A 22,866-nucleotide genomic window follows, 5' to 3' on the forward strand; every position below is an offset into this window, starting at 1 on the left:
GCGATGCCCGCTCCTGGCAGGGCATCGCAATACCTACTGCGCATGCGCCCGCTACGATTTGGATCACACAGCCGCAGTGGAAAAGGACAGGGGAGGGGAGTAAACGGGCGGGCAGAGGCGCACGGAGGGCGGGGTTATGAGCAGTTTAGGAGGTGCTGCCTGGGGCTCCGAGGATTGAGAGACCGCCCTGGGCACTTGAGAGGGCTCATAACATAATCTTATAAGTTCATTTTCGGCTAAAAGAAAAGCGATATGCCACTGTTTTCTCCAGACAAGCCTTTGGTGGTGGTGGTGTTACAGTGTGGGCAGGTGTGTCTAATCAATACAGAACCGCCCTACACTTTGTGAATGGTACAGTGACAAGCCCATACTACTTAAATAACCCCATTAATCCAGTGATTGTGCCTCTGCATGAACAACACAGGCCTAATTTCATCTTCATGGATGACAATGCACCAGCTCAACGAGGTCACATCATTAGGGAACAGCTGCTGGAGACTAGGGTAGCTCAAATGGGGTGGACTGCACTTTCTCCACACCTGAATCCTATGGGATCAGCTGAGTAGCCAGAACTTTAATGACACTTTAAGAAGTGTAGGATGCCATATCTTGGACAAGAAGTCGACTTGTGAACAGCATGAAACGTTGTTGTCAGGCTGTAATTGATGCTCAAGGCCACATGACAAGCTAATGAGACAATGACATTTTTGTGGGGGTATACCCACTAGTGTTGGCTTTTGTTTCAATAAGTTGTTTGAGATAAGGAAATCACCATTGCATGCTTCTACTTAAAAGCCTTACTTTCATGATATAATATCACTGTAGCATGAACTTTTTACATTTTCCATAAATTTCACTTGAAAGCCAAATATCCCTAACTTTTTGTGAGTAGTGTATGTTTGATGGTTTCCCCAACATACTCTACATGAGATGGCAGAGATATTTCAACAGATACACTATGTGTGTGTATGTATGTATATATATATATATATGTGTATATGTATATGTGTATATATATATATATATATATATATATATATATATAATGTATTTTTGAAAAAAAAGTTATAAAATCACACTTGAATACTGTCCGCATCCTAAACAACGTGCCAAACCATAATGTTTTGAAGAATTGCGTGCAGCTAAAATAGGACTGCCCACATCCTTCTTTACCTATTGATCACTTGATAAAGGAGGAAATTTAAACTTCTCTACTAGGGATCGACCGATTATCGGATTTACCGATATTATCGGCCGATATTCAGGATTTTGAACACTATCGGTATCGGCATCTATTTTGCCGATATTCCGATAGTTTATGGGGAACACAGATCGCGCTGCTGACAGCGCTCTCCGTGTTCCCCTTAGCAGCACATGGGAGAAGGAGCAGTGTCTCCTCCCCCTGTGCTGCTGCTGCCGCTCCAGCCAATGGGAGGACAGGGGACAGGAGGAGGGGAGGAGCTATGGCCACTGCTCCACCAATGAAGATTAATCTATCATTCATTCATATACAGGAGGCGGGAGCTGCAGGATCACATAGCCGGCTCCCGGCCTCTATGAGCTGTAGCTGCGATCTACGGTAGTTAACTCCTCAGGTGCCGCGGATCGCAGCTACTGCTCATAGAGGTCGGGAGCCGGCTATGTGATCCTGCAGCCAGCTCCCGCCTCCTGTATATGAATAAATGTGAGATTAAGCTTCATTGGTGGCGCAGTGCGCCCCCCCAAGCCCCCCAGTATCAGACATTGGTGGCGCAGTGCGCCCCCCCAGTATTAAGCATTGGTGGCGCAGTGCGCCCCCCTCCCCCCCAGTATTAAGCAGTGGTGGCGCATAGGGCCCCCCCACCCCAGTCGCAGTGCGCCCCTCCACAGGATCCCCTCTCCCTTGCTCCTCCGATCGGAGCCCCAGCAGTGTAATGCTGGGGCTCCGATCGGTTACCATGGCAGCCAGGACGCTATTGAAGCCCTGGCTGCCATGATAAGCTCCATGCTGCTGTGTGCACAGAGCACACAGCAGCAGGAACAGTGTGAGCTCCTATTCACCCTGATAGATCTCTATCAGGGTGAATAGGACAAGGGTTCTAGTCCCTAAGGGGGCTAAAAGTTAGTTAAAAAAAAAAGTTACAAAAAAATAATAAAAACACCAAAATATTAAATATAAATGAAAAAAGATTTACAAAAAAAAAATATACACATTAACAATAAACATTAATTTTCAGCAGATTTGTGGGAATTTTTATTTTTTTTTTTCAAAAATGAAAATTCCCAGAATATCGGTATAAATTATCGGCTATCGGCCTGAAAGTTCACAAATTATCGGTATCGGTATCGGCCCTAAAAAATCAATATCGGTCGATCCCTATTCTCTACCTCTGGATAAAACTGGCCTCATGTTGACCAGTGATTTATTTGATCTTCGCTTTGGGACTTACCCTGATTTTGTAATAGCCCATATTCATTGTTTAGCAAAGGGTGGAGGTATCCCCTACATAGTTTGAATGTGAGCTTGGGAAAGTTCTCAACAGCTTGGGGGTGAGCACTGCTGATATACAATGAACTGTTCTGGTCAGTGGGTTTATTGCGCAAATCAAACGTAAATGACGACAGTGTCTCACACAGTGTGCGTTACATACTCTTGTCTGATGCCTGAGCCTTTCAGTAGACTAGGTATTGTAGTGGCTATGTCACTCCATCTGTTGGCTGTATATTCCTCCAACAGCCTTGCCATAGCAGCTTGAAACTGGTGGGCAGTCACCTCACTCAGGTAAAATTGAAGCCAATGTTATTGCTACAAAAGATATTGGACTACTTTGCCTTAATAATGATTTTTCACATGCTTTTGTTGTGTTACTTAAACTGCATTTCCACTTCTTTATGTGTTATTTTAATGAGCAATCAATGATATTTATCTGGTTTTAGTTACTCGGCCTCCACTGATCTAGAACTGTTTTTGCATGGCGTGGGCTTGGAGCACCTGGCAGAATTACTGAAGGTAAATATATTTGCTTAAGAGATCGCAATACAAAATGTACAAAAATAAATATTCCATCTCTTCCTCCTTCAGTCCTCCTCCTCGCCTTTCATCCTGTTTGGTCTCATGTTACAAATAATACTGAGAAATATATAAAGGATAGTTCAGTGTCCCTGGAGATCAGCCACTTCAACAATTGTTGGCTGAACCGGCTGTTTGTGACGGGATCGACCGACAATCTAATATGTATGGGGAGCTCCAAACTCTCCCCCAACAGATGATGGGGAAGAGAAGGATCGGGAATATTGAATTTGAATATCCAATTCTTTTGTTCTAAAGGAACATAAGCTGCTACCAGAGGTGTCCAGCAGCTATTTTCTCCTCTCGCTCAATTGTAAACACATTCGTGCTTGACCGAGGAATTGCTGGATGATTCAATCATAAGAAGTGTGGAGCTTAAAGAAAATTGTTTTGTGAGATGTCTCCCTGGGGCTACTGCTAGAAGAGATAGAAGACGTATTATTAATATTGTTAAGCAAGCAAAGCAGGAAGGGGACGTGGATGTTCTTGTCCATCTAGGGACAAATGACCTGGCTTGCAATGAAGTGTCAGAGGTGAAAAAATCTTTTATCACACTTGGTAATGACGTACAGGATTTTGCATCCACCATTTCATTTTCTGAAGTTCTGCCTGTGCATAATGTTCACAATGATAGGCAGAGGCGCATAAAGGAGTTCAACATATGGCTTGGTAAATGGTGTCAAGAGCAAGGATTTGGCTTTGTTTCTCATGATAGCTCTACTTGGAATAGAAAGGAACTGTACAAAAAAGATGGTTTGCATCTTTCTCTCAAAGGAACAAATGTACTTAGTGAACAACTCCAAGAATTTGCGAAAGAGTATTTAAACTAGGAAGGGGGGGGCAAAAGAGTGAAAATAAGAGTCCAATTGCCCCCCGAAACAATGCCAGAACAGGTCAGAAGCACAGAGGTTAAGAAATAATAAGCTCAGAGTCCTGTCTACAAATGCTCGCAGTTTAGGTAAAAAAATCAATGAACTTGGGTCAATAATGGCATCTGAGAATGTAGATTTAGTGGCTGTTACGGAGACATGGTTTAATGAAAGAAATGACTGGGACATAACCATACCAGGGTACTCTTTATACAGAAGAGACAGAGAAGGCAAGAAAGGAGGAGGAGTGGCCCTGTATGTGAAAGATAGCATTAAATCTAACCTAATACAAGTTGGTGAGGCCAACATAGTCAGTTTGGGTTACGTTGCAGTTTGTTAATCATGCAGTAACTCGTGTAGGTGTGATATATAGACCACCTGATCAAGTTAAAGAACTAGATGATCTACTAGTTGAAGAAATAGCTAAAATGACAATGAAAGGAGAAGTTATCATTATGGGAGATTTCAATCTTCCAGATATAAACTGGAAAACCAAAATAGCAAGTTCTACCAGGAGTACAGATATTCTAAATTCCCTACTGGGGTTATCCCTACAACAAATGGTTGAGGAGCCAACCCGGAGGGAGGCCATTTTGGATTTGATATTCACAAATGGGGATTCGGTATATGATGTCATTGTAGGCGAAACCTTGGGATCTAGTGATCACCAGTCAGTGTGGTTTAATATAAGAACTGTGAAAGAGTCCCACCACACAAAAACAAAAGTTTTAGATTTTAGAAAAACAGACTTTTCAAAAATGAAATTAGTCATAAATGAGTCCTTATCAGACTGGAACGGATTACATGGAGTCCAGGAGAAATGGGACTACTTAAAAGGTGCATTATTGAAGGCAACAGAAAATTGCATTAGACTTGTCAGTAAAAGCAAAAAAAGAGACCACTGTGGTACTCAGCAGAAGTGGCCCAAATCATTAAAAATAAAAAGCTAGCATTTTGTAATTATAAAAAAAACCAGAGCAATGAAGATAAGGAAATCTACAAGATTAGGCAGAAAGAGGCCAAGCAAGTTATAAGAACTTCTAAAGCTCAGGCAGAAGAAAAACTAGCTCAGTCTATGAAAAAAGGGGATAAGACATTCTTCAGATATATAAATGAAAAAAGGAAATTAAAACAAGGAATAACTAAATTAAAAACAAAGGACGGAAGGTATGTAGAAGAGAATAAAGGGCTAGCCGACTGCCTTAATGAATACTTCTGTTCAGTTTTTACAAAAGAAAAAGAAGGAGAAGGACCTCCACTAGAAAGGATGACTATTAAATCGTTTGATGCATGTGTCTTTACAGAGGAAGATGTTCTAAGTTTGCTGTCTAAAGTGAAGACAAATAAGTCACAGGGGCCTGATGAGATACACCCAAAATTATTAAAAGAGCTTAGTGGTGAGCTGGCAAAACCGTTAACAGATTTATTTAACCAATCATTAGTAACAGGAGTCGTCCCGGAAGATTGGAAATTGGCAAATGTCGTGCCCATTCACAAGAAAGGTAGTAGGGAGGAATCGAGCAACTATAGACCAGTGAGTCTGACATCAATAGTAGGCAAATTAATGGAAACCCTACTAAAGGATAGGATTGTGGAACATCTAAAATCCCATGGATTGCAAGATGGAAAAACAACATGGGTTTACTTCAGGGAGATCATGTCAAACAAATCTTATAGATTTTTTTGACTGGGTGACTAAAATAATAGACGGTGGAGGTGCAGTAGACATCGCATATCTAGATTTTAGTAAGGCTTTTGACACTGTCCCACATAGAAGACTTATCAATAAACTGCAGTCATTGAGCATGGACTCCCATATTGTTGAGTGGATTAGGCAGTGGCTGAGTGACAGACAACAGAGGGTTGTAGTCAATGGAGAACATTCAAAACAAGGTCATGTTACCAGTGGGATTCCACAGGGATCTGTACTGGGACCAATTTTGTTTAATATCTTCATAAGTGATATTGCAAAAGGCCTTCGATGGTAAGGTTTGTCTTTTTGCTGATGACACAAAGATATGTAACAGGGTTGATGTTCCTGGAGGGAAACGCCAAATGGAAAAGGATTTAGGAAAACTAGAAGAATGGTCAGAACTCTGGCAACTGAAATTTAATGTGGATAAGTGCAAGATAATGCACCTGGGGCGTAAAAACCCAAGGGCAGAATATAGAATATTTGACACAGTCGTGACCTCAGTATCTGAGGAAAGGGATTTAGGAGTAATTATTTCAGAAGACTTAAAGGTGGGAAGACAATGTAATAGAGCAGCACGAAATGCCAGCAGAATGCTTGGATGTATAGGGAGAGGTATAAGCAGTAGAAAGAGTGAAGTGCTTATGCCGCTGTACAGAACACTGGTGAGACCTCACTTGGAGTATTGTGCGCAGTACTGGAGGCCATATCTCCAGAAGGATATAGATACTCTATAGAGAGTACAGAGAAGAGCTACTAAACTAGTACATGGATTGCAGGATAAAACTTACCAGGAAAGGTTAAAAGACCTTAATATGTATAGCTTGGAAGAAAGACGAGACAGAGGGGATATGATAGAAACTTTTAAATACATAAAGGGAATCAACTCGGTAAAGGAGGAGAGCATATTTAAAAGAAGAAAAACTACCACAAGAGGACACAGTTTTAAATTAGAGGGGCAAAGGTTTAAAAGTAATATAAGGAAGTATTACTTTACTGAGGGAGTAGTGGATGCATGGAATAGCCTTCCTGCAGAAGTGGTAGCTGCAAATACAGTGAAGGAGTTTAAGCATGCATGGGATAGGCATAAGGCTATCCTTCATATAAGATAGGGCCAGGGACTATTCATAGGATTCAGATATATTGGGCAGACTAGATGGGCCAAATGGTTCTTATCTGCCGACACATTCTATGTTTCTAAGTCGAGAGATATAGCTGTAGCCTTGCAACTGTTGAAGGGATTGTGGACACCTTTGGGCAGTTGACTGGAGTAGGAGCCTACTTGTCATGCCCTGTCTTCAGTACATCAAAAGATTGTTAGTTCATTATTCAGGCAGTAATGGAGCAGAAGATGAGACAGTGTTCTGTGTAGGATTTCTACAAGACTGTTACTTTGCAGGCTTTCTTCCTGTTTCTGAAACAGTGTGCGGCAAGATTTATATCTTATTTTCTTTTATCATTCAATCTAGGTTTAGTGTTTAATTTTTAAAAATGATGTGATCACTTAGGCCAAAATATTTGTTTTAATGTAAAATATTTCACCATTAAAATCCACATAAAATGCTGAGTAACTTTGGAAGTACTGTAAATTTACTTAGGCCAGGTTCACACCACGTCTTTTTACTGTACTTGCACTAAGGTACCATTTAAAAGGTTGTGTAAAATGATCCTGTTGCTGTAGACTCCTATTTTACAGAAAAGAGGATCCGTCTGGGTCCTGATCTTCATCAAGACAGAAAGAAACCTACATCATTGTTGTATCTTTTTACATCCAATTTTCATAGCAAATTTAACCACTTCACATCTGGGCCATTTGCCCCCCTTCCTGACCAGGCCTAATTTTGCAAATCTGACATATCTCACTTTGTGGTAATAACTTATCTAAGTCATTCAGAGATTGTTTTCTTGTGACACATTGTACTTCATGCTAGTCATAAACTTGAGTCAATATATTTCACCTTTATTTATGAAAAAATCCCAAATTTACCAAAAATTCAGAAAAATTAGCATTTTCATAAATTTACATTTCTCTGATTTTAAAACAGAAAGTGATACCTCATAAAATATTTATTACTAAACATTCCCCATATGTCTACTGTTGGCATCATTTTGAAAATTTATTTTATTTTTTAAGGACCAGTTCAGGTCTGAAGTCACTTTGTGGGGCCTACATAGTGGATACCCCCATAAATCACCACATTGTAGAAACTACACCCCTCAAGTTAATTAAAACAGTTTTGGTTTTTTTGCACAGTTTTTATTTTTTATGGTGTTCACCCGAGGGGTTAGGTCATGTGATGTTTTTATAGAGCTCGTTGTTACAGACGTGGCGATACCTAATATGTATACTTTTTATTTATTTATTTCACTTTAACACAATAATAGCATTTTTGAAACCCAAAAAATTATGTTTTAGTGTCTTCACGTTCCGAGAGCTATCTTTTTATTTTTTGAGCGATTTTCTTATGTAGGGGCTCATTTTTTGCTGGATGAGGTTACGGTTTTATTGGTACCACTTTGAGACATACGCCTTTTTGATCACTTGGTGTTAAACTTTTTGTGCACGGTCTCAGAGGGCATACTGTCGTGTGCAAGGGCCCTCAAAAGCAATCTGAAGGGGAGGTAGAGAATTCTGATTTGGACATGGATACGGAGCAGCCTTCCAAAAATACTGGCCCCTCTTCTCGCCCTCCTCCATTCCAGAGGCATCTTCCTTATGCCTTATCTGGACGACATCCTCATCAAGGCACCTTCTTTCGCTGAAGCGTCGAGCAGCGTGGAGATCACACTGGAAGCCCTTGCACGCTTCGGGTGGCTGGTCAATCTTCAGAGATCATCTCTGACTTCCTCCAGACAACTTATGGGGCATGCTTCTGGACACGGAAGCGGCACATATTCGCCTTCCTCCAGACAAGCGCCTGGCTTTACACCGTTCCATGAGATTTCTTCTCAACTGCAGGCTTCCATCCATTCGCCTCTGCATGTTGGGGAAGATGGTCGCCTGTTTCAAGGCGATTCCCTTTGCCCAGTTCCACTCTCGCACGTTCCAGAGAGCGATCCTGTCCTCCTGGGACAAATCGTCTGACAGTCTGGGCTGTCCCATCCGCCTCTCTCCTCAGGTGAGGTGGTTCCTCTGTTGGTGGCTGTCGGTTCCAGTTCTGGGAAGGTCCTTCCTTCCAATATCCTGGACGGTTATTACCACCGACGCCAGTCTGCAAGGTTGAGGAGGAGTTTTCCCTCCCTAGACAGTCCAAGGCACATGGTCTCGGTCAGAGTCCAAGCTTCCGATCAATGTCCTGGAACTCTGGGCGATTCTTCTATCCCTCCGACACTGGACCCATCTCATAAGGGGTTGCCGGTCAGAGTCCAGTCGGACAACACTACGGCGGTGGCGTACATCAACCACCAGGGGGGAATGCGCAGCTTCACGGTGATGCAGGAATCTGCCAAGATCTTGCGGTTGGCGGAGGCCCACGTACCGGCACTTTCAGCAATCTACATCCTGGGTGTGGAGAACTGGACTACGAACTTCCTCAGCAGGACGACAATAGATCCGGGCGAGGGGTCCCTGCACCCGGAGGTGTTTGAGGCGATCTGTTTGCGTTGGGGTCATGCGGACGTGGACTTGATGGTCTTGAGACTCAATCAGTATAAAGTCATCTGAAATATCGCTGCCCGACCCGGGTTTCGCCTGGAGGCTTCGCCCCCTGAAGCCATTCTGAAGCGAAGAGTGTTTTCGGCGTATGTTATCCCCCCTATGATTTAGGCCAGGAAGCCTGCATCGTCCAGGATCTATTACAGGACCTGGAGTGCCTTCCTGGGCTTCTGTGAAAGCCGGAACACCCCCCGCCCCCCCCCCCCCCCCCCCACTTTGTTTTTCTCTCCCCACGGTCCTATCATTTCTACAATCAGGACCTTGGTCTAGCCCTTAGTTCTTTGAAGGGTCAGGTGTCAGCGCTTTCGTTCCTTTTCCAGCGCCCTCTGGCCCCCCTGGGGCCTGTAAAAACCTTCCTTCAGGGAGTGGCACATACGGTTCCTCTGTACCGTCCTGTCCTCCTTTACTTGGGATCTGAATTTAGTCCTCTGAGCGCTCCAGGCTTCTCCCTTTGAGCACTTGCGGGAGATTTCACTCCGAATCCTGTCCTGGAAGGTAGTTTTTCTTGTAGCTATTACATCCATCAGATGAGTGTCCGAGTTGGCGGCGCTCTCTTGTAGAGAACCCTTCCTGGTTCTTCATAAGGATAAAGTGGCTCTCCGGCCCATTCCTTCCTTTCTCCCGAAGGTGGTCACTGATTTCCATATGAACGAAGAAATTGTCCTTCCCTCACTGTGTCCCACTCCTGCACACCCTAAGGAAAGGGAGTTACACCATTTGGATGTTGTTAGGGCTCTGAAGATTTATTTAGCAGCCTCCAGTTCCTTCTGGCGCACGGACTCCCTTTTTGTCATTCCGGAGGGTCCTCGAAAGGGATTGGCGGCCTCCAAGGTGGCAAACGCACGTTACATTCGGTCTGCAGTTGCTGAAGCATAACCCACCCAGGGCAGGGTTCCACCCTTGGGTGTCAGGGCTCACTCCACCAGAGCGGTGGGCGCGTCTTGGGCTCGGAGGAATCAGTGCTTTGGCTGCGCAGTTGTGTAAGGCGGCTACTTGGTCCTCCTTACACACATTCACAAAATTTTACCAGGTGCATACTTGTGCATCGGCGGATGCTGCACGGTCTTGCAGGCGGCAGTTTCTTAGATGCCTGCAGGGACGCTTGCTTCCATGGGTCTGTGTCCCCCAATGAATATGGGCGAGAAAACCTAGATTTTTGTAAAACTTACCAGTAAAATCTCTTTCTCGCTCTTCATTTTGGGACACAGCACCCACCCAGTGGTGTTGTTCGGCCACAGTGGCAGCAGTTGCTGGTTAGAACCCTGTTGGGTCCTTTGGAATTGTTGGTGTTCCATGTTTTTTTTCGTTGGTTGACTTGCTTCTCCTACTTCTTGAGCACAAACTGAAGCTTTCTCTCCAGGCTGGAGGGGGTATAGCTGCCATGGGAGGGGCTAACAGCTTTTGCCTAGTGTCAATGTCTCCTAGAGAACATAGCTATACCCACGGTTCCTGTGTCCCCCCAATGAAGAGCGAGAAAGAGATTTTACTGGTAAGTTTAACAAAAATCTTGTTTTTTCTAGTATGCTAATGATGCCAGTGAGCTGTCCAGCTCACATAGGACAGGCCCTAGACGCTCGCTGCACCTTTTGTTCCAACCCTTGGACAAGAAACCCTCCGTCCCTTTGGTGAATAACAGGGCCAGGTGTCTGAATTCTGCTCTCGCCTGGCCCCATAATCTCATGCCTGCGCCATGCCCCACAGTTTTGGCACACACTCAGGACAGCATCTGGTTCCTGCCTGGAAGAGAAGAACAGTGATATATTTCAATATTTCAGATTCTGAGATATTTTAATCTTTTTTGAAATTGTGAACCTCAGTGTTATATGGTACTATATGACATGGATCCATTTCTGTATATGCTTATATTTTCTTAGTTTGGTTTCCCACTTATCATAAAATATAAAGGAAAATGTCTACCGTATTTTTCGGACTATAAGACACACCAGACTGTAAGATGCACCTAGGATTTGGAGGAGGGAAATAACAAAACAAAATATTTTCCATCAGACCTTAGAGCAGACCCCCCATTCTTCATAAAACTCCCAAGCTTCATCAGCGTCCCATCAGACTCCCCCAGCCTCAGATTGGACCCCCCTCCAGCCTCTATTAGCCCCCCCCCCCCCCCGACAGCGCACAACGTCAGGTCATAGTGTGTGTCTATGTGCGCTACGACCCCTGATCAGTCCCCATTTTCTATCATTAGCCCCCCATTACCTCTTGTTAGCCCCCAGCAGCCTCATATCGGCCCCATTGCCTCTCACCAGCCCCCTTCCATGTTATATTAGCCCCATTGCCTCTCACCAGCCCCCAGCCATGTTATACCAGCCACCCAGCCAAGTTATATCAGGAGCCTCTCCTCCAGCGCGATCCTCTTCCTCCTGCTGTCGGCTGTGCTGTGAACTGGCGCGTACAGAGCCTTCACCGTTTCCTGGTCCTCCGGTATTAATGAGTAGGGTTGTTTCGATACCAAAATTTGGATTTGGTTTCGATACCATAAAAAAGTATTGCGATATTCGATACCACGCCCAAAAAATCAGCGTGCATTCGCATTTTATGGAACGTCGGGGCCATAATAGAACAGTCCTATCCTATTTTTTACAGTTTATTTAATAACTATTTCCTCCCTTAGGGGCTCGAACCTGGGATATTTTAATCCCTTGTCCTATTTACCCTAATAGAGCTCTGGGACGAAAAATACAGTACTTCCATAATAGAGGTGGTTACTAGCATTCTGACTATAAGAGGCACTGTCACTTTTCCCCCATTTTTGGGGGGGGGGGGGGGGAAAGTGTATCTTATAGTCTGAAAAATATAGTATATGGAAAGATTCCTGTAAAATAACCCTTTAACTCCCTAACAGTCACGTTAAAATTGGAAAAACCCTCACAAAAATGTCACTTTTTTTTTAATTGTAGATTTTTAATACGTGTCTGCAGTAAATCTTGTTGGTGCACAGCTCAGGGGACACAATTGCATTTTTAACCTCTTAGTGACATAAATCATTTTAGCCTTAAAAACCAATAATCTTTTCCCACTTTGTGTTCTAGCAGTCATAACTTTTTTTTATTTTTAGTTAGCTACTTTTCCCACTGCCCGAGCTGGACTCGGGCAAAACAGTTAGGTGTTTAATCGCCATCCTATTGTATGATACTGTTTATGCTACCAACCAATCAATCTACAATTGGTTTGGTCTTTAGAATGCTGTAGCTGTTTTCTTGACCTATTGTCATTAATATGCTAACCAAAAAAATTCAATAAAAATGACAAAGTAGCATGTTTCACAGGCTCATAAACTAAATTCCCTATCTGATGCACGCACACAGGCTTATTTCCTAGCATGCCAGTTTAGCATACCACTATGTTTGTTTGCAATGAGTGTGGAAGACCACGGGAGGACACTTAGTAAAAAAAAAAATTGTCTCTAAAGCTATTTATACAAAATTTTCAATGCATTTTTTTTTTTTTTTCAGGAAAATGATTTGACTTTGAGGCAACTTTTGTGTTTGGAAGAAAGAGAGCTTAAACAATTGGTATGTATGCCTTATATGTATCAGATACTTTAGAGTAGAAGTTCTTAAAATGTTTGTACATTTTTGAATAACCATTATTAAAACCAGTTCTAAATATGAATTTTGGTAATATACAAATTTTCCTTGTGAAATAGGCACCTGGAGTTCAGGTGCGTATAACGCTTTGGAATCTACACTCGTACACTGCTGACATGTTGGAGGTGTACAGATTCCTCTGTGGGGCCGCAGTGTACAGGCAGGAGCATACATTGTTGCTCCTGCCTGTGCCTTGAGATGCTCTCTAAAAGCTCTGCTATGTCCGTGTTCAGTGGGTCGTGTGCAGGCAGGCACAGCAGCGTGCTATGTGAGCTCCTACTCTCGCTGCGCTAATAAGTCTGTTGTGGTATGCAAGGTACAGTAAAGCCTGACACAGCACATTCAATATGTTATCCTAGGCTTTAGCAAACGCGGGGCTGGCAAGGGCAGGAACAGCGATTCGTTTTCCTTGTCTATTTTGCAAAAAAAAAAAAAAAAAAAAGAGTAATAATAACCATTACTGTAATATACTTTATTAATGTATTTTATAGTTTTAATAAATTTTTCCCTCCCGAAAGGGCACCTTTCCCTGAGCACTTATAATGGACTTTTCAGTACACTGTTGACTTCTCAGCAGTGCACGGAGTACACATTTTCTCAATGGGGCCACAGCGCATGAAGTACAGGTAGGAGCGCACATTGCTGTTCCTGCCCCCCACGAATAGCATATGGGTACCCTGAAACCATGTGCCATGCCAGGATGAGCGGAGCGAGCAACTGCTTCTGCCTGCTTCAGTAAGCTAAGAGCTGACATGCAGGACTATCGGCTGCTCTGCAGTAGCCCCAGGGCCATTCATTGTGTGTAGTGGATGAAGCTGGTTCACTTCGATGGGAGCAGCTCTGCAGTAACCAACTCCCTCCACTACACACATTGGACTGTGTGGTACTTCTAGAGCCACTGCAGAACAGTTTACCAGCAGTGGTACAGGGTGTCAGACCCCCGACAGTTGGGTAATGATGGCCTGTTCTGAGAATAGATCATCAGTATAAAAAGACCTGAAACCCCCTTTAATCATGAACACTCTATTACCGTTGTTTACTTATTTTTCCATTTATTTTACTTTATACAATGAATATCTGTTGGTACCTCAAAGCTACTTTTTGCTATGGCCTCATTGCTCTTATTTGTACTATGGGTTATATATATTTCAGTATCCAGAGCGCCGAGCATTTTTCTTTTTGATTCACTTGTCGTTTTTATACTGTAAGTGGCTTATGCAACACTTAAACTTGGGTTTGGGTGATTTAGCTTCACAGATATATATATATATATATATATATATATATATATATATCTTTAGAGAATTTGATGTTTGGATAATGTATTTTATTTGGCTATAGTTAGACACATTCTGGCCATTTTTCATGACAATCGCCAGCTCTGTAAATAATCAAGGGATATAATAATCATTTATCACGAGCACTCATACTTTCTTAAAATAATTGATGTGGTACATGTTCAATGCAAATATTTTACTATGTCAGGCTTTGACTATAAAATTGCTAAAACTTCTGCCAATTTTTAGTGCAATTTTTACAGTACAAATGCATAAATCAAATTTTCCAAATGTGCTAAATTAGCTAAAACTTATTTCAGCAGGGATGTTCTGTTTTGTGTAATACTCTTCTTGTGATGCAAATACTTCATAGCTATTGAATTATTTCATTGTCATTTTCAATAACTTGACACGTTTTGGGTTTTAAGACATCCTTATTACATTACGGGGAGCCCCCTCCCTCCATAAAGTCACTAAAATGCTTTTGACACTATTCACCATGGATAAGGTGGGATTAGAGTGACTTCTGAACCCAGTCTTTGTAGAGGGATGGTGGCTGTAACAATATGTATGCCATAAATGGTCATTAACATTTCACAAGTTTGCATAAATTAATAGTACAGATGAATACAAAAAACTTTGTAATATCTTATCAGAGAAAAATGTCTCTCTCCCACTTATCAGCTCTTTTACTCTGCTTTTTAACTAACATTTTCCAAGAAAAAGAGATTGTCTGCTCACTCCCCCCATAGGCTTTTATAGACAGCATGTAATCTGAGCATTTAGCAGGCTGACCGTTCTCTCCATCTCAGATCATGTTAGTTTAGGAGGGGGAAGTAAATGAGCTGATAAGTGGTGAAAGAGGCATTTTGTCTGATATTACAAAGTTGGTTTTATTCACCTGTACTATTTAATGTTTTATGGAAAGTTGTGTGAAAAGTAGATGCAAGTAAAAAAAAATATATATATATTTTAAGTGAATTATTGAAATCTAGAAATGCTCTTAGACTGTGTTCACATCTCTGGTACAGATCATCCGGCATAAAGGCTGACTGTACAAAAAAGCGTTTTTTGTCTGGCCAAAACTTAGCAATTATGCCAGAAAACAGCTGGATCCCATTAAAGTTAATAGGGATCCGGAGGTGATCTGTTAAATCCAACAGTACCGGATCCGGTGAACGTCAGCAGGCTGTTCTCTGCTGGAAACGTTCACTGGAGATGTGAACGTAGCCTAACTCGCGATGTGAAACTCCCCATTCATCGGAGTGGAGGAGAGTCTGTGCTTGTGTGGCCATGTCTTCACTGAAAATAACACCAAGAGTTGATCTTGAGCTGCCACTCATATGAAATCATTATGGGAAGACCCCTTTGAAAGCCTGTTTAGTCTTAGTAATTATTGTAAAAAACAAATTGATTCTGCATGTTCAAATTATACCCAAAAGGTCAGTAATTAATTATAAAAATGTAACTAATCGTTATCTCTCTGCTGGATGCAAGAAAAAGCTGGTTTCCGTTTAGAAATGAGCCATAAGATCTATGTCCTGAAGTTTGTTCCTGAAACATTTACAGATGTGTGACTTATGTTATTAGTCTCCACTTAAAGCTGTAGTATAGCCTAGGTATATTGATCATTGCTGGTCTTAACACAGGCAGGAATTACAGATGAAGACTGTAAAAAAATTATGGCGGCAATGAAAGAAGTTCATGCTGAAGAGAGAAAACTTGAAAAGTTGCCATCACTTTCAAAATTGGAATCAAGGTATTCCCTCATAAAGCTTCCTGACATGTTGAGTTGTATAGCCAGAACAGATTTAGCTGAATCATTCTTTACCACAAAAGTTTGCTTGATTTTTCTTACATTTCTAATCAAATCAATTCAGATAATTAGTGGGTAGGACAACTTAGGACCTAACTTGGAAACCCAGCCAAGACTGTTCTGACATGTCATTGATGTCTCCTAAGAGTCTATTTAGGCATCCACCGATTTACATACAGCATTACTGCACATGTCATAAGGTACCGCACAAGGTCATCAGTAGAGATGAGCGAATTTAATATTTTGAAATTCGTTTATTCTTCATTTTGGTGGTAAAAGCAGAATTGTGTTATGGATTCCGTTACCACGGACCATAACGCAATTCTATGACGGAATGCCTTTAGAGGCATTCCGTTATTCATTCCGTCATAATAGAAGTCTATGGGCTGCAAAACGGATCCGTCCCGTTACCGTTATGCTGGGGAATCCCCTCCTGATGGATCCGTTATGCAGCCCATTGACTTCTATTATGACGGAATGAATAACAGAATGCCTCTAAAGGCATTCCGTCATAGAATTGCGTTATGGTCGGTGGTAACGGAATCCATAACGCAATTCTGCTTTTACCACCAAACGAAGCGTAAACTATTTTTATAGCCTGAAACTCGCTCATCTCTAGTCATTAGGTTAAAGTAAAGAATGAAATCCCATTATGTATCCAATTATAGTGATTGCTATTTGTAATGACCTGTGTAATAAGGGGCAGCATGGTGGCTCAGTGGTTAGAACTGGTGCCTTACAGCACTGGGGTCCTAGGTTTGAATCTGACCAAGGACAACATCTGCATGGAGTTTGAATGTACGCCCCGTGTTTGGAGTGTGGGAGGAAACCCACACAAAGGGTTCATTCACACAAATGTTTTTTGTGTTCAGTATACTGGGCGTTTTTTTTTAGTTCACTATGCGTTACTTATACTGAACCATTTATTTAAATGGGTCAGCAAAAAATACTGAAGTGTCTCCGTGTGCATTCTGTTTCCGTTTTTCTGTTCTGTTCAAAGATAGAACATGTCCTATTATTGCCCGCGAATCACGTTCCGTGGCTCCATTCAAGTCAATGGGTCCGCAAAAAAACTGAACACATACGGAATGTACTCCATATGTCTTCCGTATCTTTTCAGTTTTTGTGGAACCATCTATTGAAAATGTTATGCCCAGCCCAATTTTTCCTATGTATTTACTGTATACTGTATATGCCATACGAAAAAACTGAACTGAACCGAAAACACTACTGAAACGGAAAACGGATCCATTAAAAACTGCCCGCAAAACACAGAAAACGCCATACAGTCGTATGCATGAGCCCGAAGACATACTGATGGAGAACTTTTAGCTTGTGAGCCACATTGGGGAAAGCTTGAATCTAATGTCTGTAAAGCGCTGCAGAGTGTTGTAGCGCTATATAAGTGCATAAAATAAAGTTACAATTATTTTTATACTGCATAGTCATTGACTTAAAATGCCTTCATACAGTTACTTTTATGGAAAAATAACTAGTTAATGATGTGGGGAAAATTGTCGAGAAGCAAGGTGTGATGGACATGTTCAGATGTGGCGCATATGCTGCAGCTTTGTGGTGTGGATTCTGCACTGCGGAGCTGCAGCACTTGACCGTACAAGACAAACATGAAGATGACATGTCACTCCAGCAAATAGTCAGTGTAGATTTAAGGAGCTATGTTCACTGGCAAGCTTTAAACTCCTCATTGGAGCCATTTTCAAGCTTGTTTTTTTTTTATAGTTTTTTTTACACCATGTTTTTTTTCTACATGTTATACCTGCAGTAGTACTATATATCTGAGTTTTTATTTTATTTCAAAAATAAAATGCCACTCCACCAAACTCCAGATAAAGATCAAATGTCCACTTCATTCCATATACAGCAGATACACATACAGTGAAAGCAACATTTCAGCCATAAAGTGACCTTTTTAGGCCATTTGGCTTTTTGTTTTGTTTTTGAAGCGTTGGAGAGATTTTTATTATGTTTTATTGAACTTAAGATGAGTCTGTCCCACTTTTTATAGTGTCTTATCTGAAGGCAGCATCATTTCGTGATTTAACCAAGTTATTTTGCTAAAATCTTGTATTGTGACATTCTTGTATTGTGATTCCTCATATTCAGGAGTTTGCAGCTCTTCCACCCCCTGACTCTGACATTCCAAATGACTGTCTTACTGCGTCCCACCTCGGCAGCGATGGTGCGCTGTGAGAGACCCTGCTTATGCAATCCTATGTGTGGGGCGAGTGAGGAGCTCATGAATATTAGGACTCGCTTGTGTAGCGTGTTGAGTGGAATTCAGCAGTCAAATTGCACTGGAGACGCTCAGTGCAAAACGACTGGGTCACTTAGGGTCCTGGCACGCAGCACTGTTTTGACATGCATTCAGGATGCAGTTTTTTATTGTAGAAAACTGAAATTGATTAAATCATTCCCACTATGCAGAACACCAGGGTTTAGCGAGGCTGCCAAACTGCCTGAATTGAAAACTGCACCCTGAATGCATGTCAGAACTGCGCTCCCTTAAAGAGGCACTACCACAAAATTTTTATTCTCTGACCTGTTAGACATGTACATGATGTAATCCGCAGTGAAGGTAATCTTCTTACCAGTGACTGTTTTTGTGAGTTATAACCTCCCTTCTAATCCATAACTATCTCACATGACCAACGCTCTGTATTTTGTGTGAACAGGAAGCCAGTTTATCTGTGTATTCCTATGGGAGCCTCAATGTCAGTCTCATAGGAATGAATAGAGAAACTGACTTCCTGTCCTGTGTCAATTGGAAAGGCAGAGTAGTGGTCACGTAGCACAACTAAGCATCAGAAGGGAGGTTATAACTCACAAATACAGTCACTGGTAAGACAATTACCTTCACTACACTTTACATCATGGTCAAGGAATAATATTTTTTGTTGGAGTGCTTCTTTAAAGTAAAGTGTCCCAGCATTTTGCTCAGGGTCTCGATGTCACCGGTTTATGTTGCCGTCTGGTGGCATATTCTCTTTAATTTCAATTCCTCTTTTTTGTCCCACTAGGGGACTAGAAGTTACTATCACTTAGATAATGCTTTGCCTATTGCATGTTCTAATAGGCCTCTGGTACACATGGGGGGGCCTTTGGCTGCCCATTGTGACTTTGTAATTGTGTTGTGGGGCACTGACAGAGAATTCTGTGTCCCATTCCTTAGATGCTGCATATACTCCTTAACGGGGGAATAAATGGCTGAGAACAGAGATAACTTCTGTCCCAGCTGTTGCTGCAGAATATTGGTTGTGGTAATTAGGGTTCAATAGTATGTCCATATTTGGGAAAGGGTTAAAGAGTTCTTCATAAGTATAAGGTTTACATACAAGAAAGGCAAGTGTTCAGATGCAGAACTGGAAAAAACATGGGTGCAGCAGAACTCCCCTGGCACTGACATATGCTTGTATTAAATATTCAGAACGGTCCACTCACTCCCTTCTCTAGACCTACTGAACATAGTAAATATGCAGGGGAACCACCTCTATCCTGCACTTATTAAAACCAGCCTGGGACAGATGGATAGACTGTAGATTACAAGCCCTAGTGGTCGGGGCCCTCTCCTCCTCTGGAGCAGTCGCCCAGTTAGGTCATGCTTATTGTACTTGTTTATGTATGTAAACGTTTTTTCATATGTATAAATAAGTGTGCTTGACTAACGCCGAGGTGACCATGTGTGTTTCTGATGACGTCTAAAATTAGCTTTTTTTATTTTATTTATTTTTTTATTCCCCAAAATCCAAACTGCGTTACATCACTGTAATGTTTCCTTTTTTTTCCCATGACAGTGATGAGCTGTTCGCATTTCTCTTAAAGCTGAATCGTCAGTGTAATGCTATAACTCAAGCAGTGGTAACTGTAAGCAACCAAATGCCTTCGAATCCTCAAAAGGTAAATCCGTTGTTCTGATAGAAGCGTATGTAGCCTTGGGTGGTCCCCAGAAACAGCGGACTAAATGAAATGTGTAAGGGAGGGAATTTTTGTTTTCCATTAAAATGTCTCTAGAGCTCACACAAACATTTTTTAAATCTTTTTTTGAGATGCAAGTTGTCATGATCAGTTGTGCAATCTTTTAAATAGCTGTTGTTGTTTTTTTTAGTATTTTTTTCTTTCCAGAAATGGCAGTTTTAGTTCACGTTGTTTGAGTGGCTTTCCATTGCAACTGTGTTGTGGAATGCACTCATGTCGGTGCAGTATCACATTGTATTAGTCATAGCGGCATGCCGCAGTAATTGTGCATATGCCGTCTGGCCATATTAGAAGTGAAAGAAAATATGTACACGTTGTTACAAAAACAAAAAAAAATTAAATTTCACAATATTAGATGACATTTTCCGATACAGTAAAATATACATACCATTTTCATCAGGATATAGCATAAGAAAATTGCAATAGAATTGTATGTTTTCTGGAGCGCTCCCATTCACTGAATATGAATAATCTTGACAACAATATAAAACGTTTTGTTTTTTTAACAAAAAGTGCTCCTGGATGCAATTTTTAATGAGGACATCTGTTTATCTCATGTCTATTTGTCTCCTGTCTGTTTCTCTCTTCGTATCTGTTTTTTTTTTATTTTTTATTATTATTATTATTATTTAAACTATTCCTTTTCTGCACACTTTTCATCATTAGGAAGTCTTGGAGTGGGATTCTTCTCTAAATTTTTGTACTGTTTGTGAAGACATTCTCACAAGCGTTACAGAGCTGAATAAAGAAATCAGCAGACTTCAGGATCTTTTAAATAAGGTTTGTGTGTGTCCTCTGTCCTGTGGGTCTCATGGGCCGCTTTTCTTTTGGAGAAAAGTGAAGGTGCATACTGCAGTGTATGATAAAGTAAGATTTTTTTCTTTTTAGAAGAAACATGAACATGACAGAGGAATAAGGTGGGAAAGTTAAGATTTGGTGTTAGCACCAAATCATTCACTTACAAACCAACAACACAGTGACAAGCTCTTGTCTGGAAGGTCACTTTGAGTAATGGGCTGTAGGGGGAAAAAGTGACAGGATAGGATTCACTAAATTGAACTCTAGTGTCACAGAGGAATTTGTTGCTGAATGATGCCATGTGGAAGTTAGAAAGCAAAAAGATTTTACAACACAGGATTCTGTAATTCTGGAATTGAAGAGAGTATAAAAATACGTCGGGGACAGCCAGAGGTTATAAATATTGTGCTGCAAAAGAGACGTACTTGTGACCTTAAGAAAATATATAGTCTGTATTAGGTAAGCCCACACAGGCTGTAACGGAAGACGTTGTCATCTCTTTCTTAGGAAATGTAAACTGCAAAGCTAAACTAACATTTCCCAAAAAATAATAAAACTGGGGAATCTAATTCATAATCCCAGATCTTGATTTATGTAATCTTGTACTGGATACACTTAAGGATTCCTGGCTGCGTAGAATGTGTGTTCAGATTCTATAGATCTTATGGAGCACCTGGCAGCAGGGCCAACCCTGTTAAATCACGCAAACAGTTTTGTAGGGTTGATCCTGCTGATAAAGCCTATAGCTACCTTAGTAAAATCTGTGGCCCCTTCATAAGAATCATAAATAACTATTTGAAAGTACCCTTATGGGAATAAATTCCTCAGTGGGTGTTTCTGGGGGGGGGGGGGGAAAGAGAGAGGGGGAAGGAGGAAAAAATTAGCGGCAATATTCTATGTAAAGCTATATGAGTGAGAGTGTAGGACTATAAATCTATGACGGTGAATTCACACTGTATTTTGAATACCCTCCTAGCCCAATGGTATACTTCAAATAAATTCCCGGATTCATGTATAAGTTGTGTAATTAAAATATATCTTGTATAGCCTAAAAATTAAAACATTAGAAATAAGTATCAACCCACTTTACCAGAGAGGAGGCCTGAATGATAAACTTAAGACACCAACAGGTTTTATCCTCCCCCACCGAGATCGCTTGTAAGGTATTAGAAATCAATGTCAGCCTCAGGTATTAGCATCTTCATCAATGACCTTTTACTAAATCAGCTCAACGTGTTTCCCCCTTCAGGAGCAATACAGCAATAGTAAAACATGTAAAGCTATATATAACATATATATGGAATATTGGCGCTTGTTTTTTCCCCAGAAACACCCACTGAGGAATTTATTCCCATAAGGGTACTTTCAAATAGTTCTTTATGATAACCAATGGACACCAATTCCATGTAACTGAGCAGCCTCTGCCTATTCTAGCCTTTTCTTATACATTTGCTACACCACAACGGTAATATACCTACATTTTATGCTAACTCCACCTTGATCGAATTTCCATCTAGAGGTCCATCTAATCACATTCCCATTGGCGCCTTTCCTTTCTTCCATTTTGGGAAAATTTATTTCCCAAAATACTGAATTATAACTCTCTCTAATTTTTATTTTTTATTCTATACCCATTCATGAGAAATCGGCCATTTAATAATTATGTTAATGAGGGATTCGGTGCACCAGAGAGTGGACCCTAGTTCCTTGGAGCACCTGAACTCCTCCACTTTCTGCCCTTAGACATTCACTCCCCCCTTAACAGAAAAGGCCAGGCATCCTAACTATCCTCTTGCCTGGCCCTGTAATCCCATGTAATCTTCTTTCAGCACATGCGTAGTACATCTTTGTTGGCTTTCCACGATACTGAGATACTAATTGCACATGCACTGATTGTAGATTCAATGCAGTATGCATAGGAGAGGATAGTCAAGGGAAGGGGAAGTGACTACGGGTGGAAAGCCGAGGGGCTGCAGTGCTCCAAGGAGCTAGGGCCACCGCTCTATACTATAGCCATCATTAGCATAATTAAGAAGTAGCCTATTTCGCAAGTGCAAAGCCATGGTTTTTAATAAGAGAGGTATAATTTTAATCGGCAGGATTGACCCTAT

At 41.4% G+C, this 22,866-nt stretch overlaps 1 protein-coding gene across 1 annotated transcript in view; it reads left to right on the plus strand.

The window, feature by feature from the left end:
• The window catches only part of ASZ1 (ankyrin repeat, SAM and basic leucine zipper domain containing 1), a 122,627-nt gene extending 101,740 nt beyond the window's left edge, over nucleotides 1-20,887 (plus strand). The window contains exons 9-14 of the mRNA XM_044277193.1: nucleotides 2,917-2,989; nucleotides 12,737-12,796; nucleotides 15,798-15,907; nucleotides 19,777-19,879; nucleotides 20,624-20,737; nucleotides 20,846-20,887. Of these exons, the coding sequence (XP_044133128.1) occupies nucleotides 2,917-2,989; nucleotides 12,737-12,796; nucleotides 15,798-15,907; nucleotides 19,777-19,879; nucleotides 20,624-20,737; nucleotides 20,846-20,887 (502 nt within the window). The remainder of the gene's footprint in view (nucleotides 1-2,916; nucleotides 2,990-12,736; nucleotides 12,797-15,797; nucleotides 15,908-19,776; nucleotides 19,880-20,623; nucleotides 20,738-20,845) is intronic.
• Nucleotides 20,888-22,866: the final 1,979 nt, after the last annotated feature.

This window comes from Bufo gargarizans, chromosome 2 (assembly GCF_014858855.1).
Source record: "Bufo gargarizans isolate SCDJY-AF-19 chromosome 2, ASM1485885v1, whole genome shotgun sequence".
Classification (NCBI taxonomy): domain Eukaryota; kingdom Metazoa; phylum Chordata; class Amphibia; order Anura; family Bufonidae; genus Bufo; species Bufo gargarizans.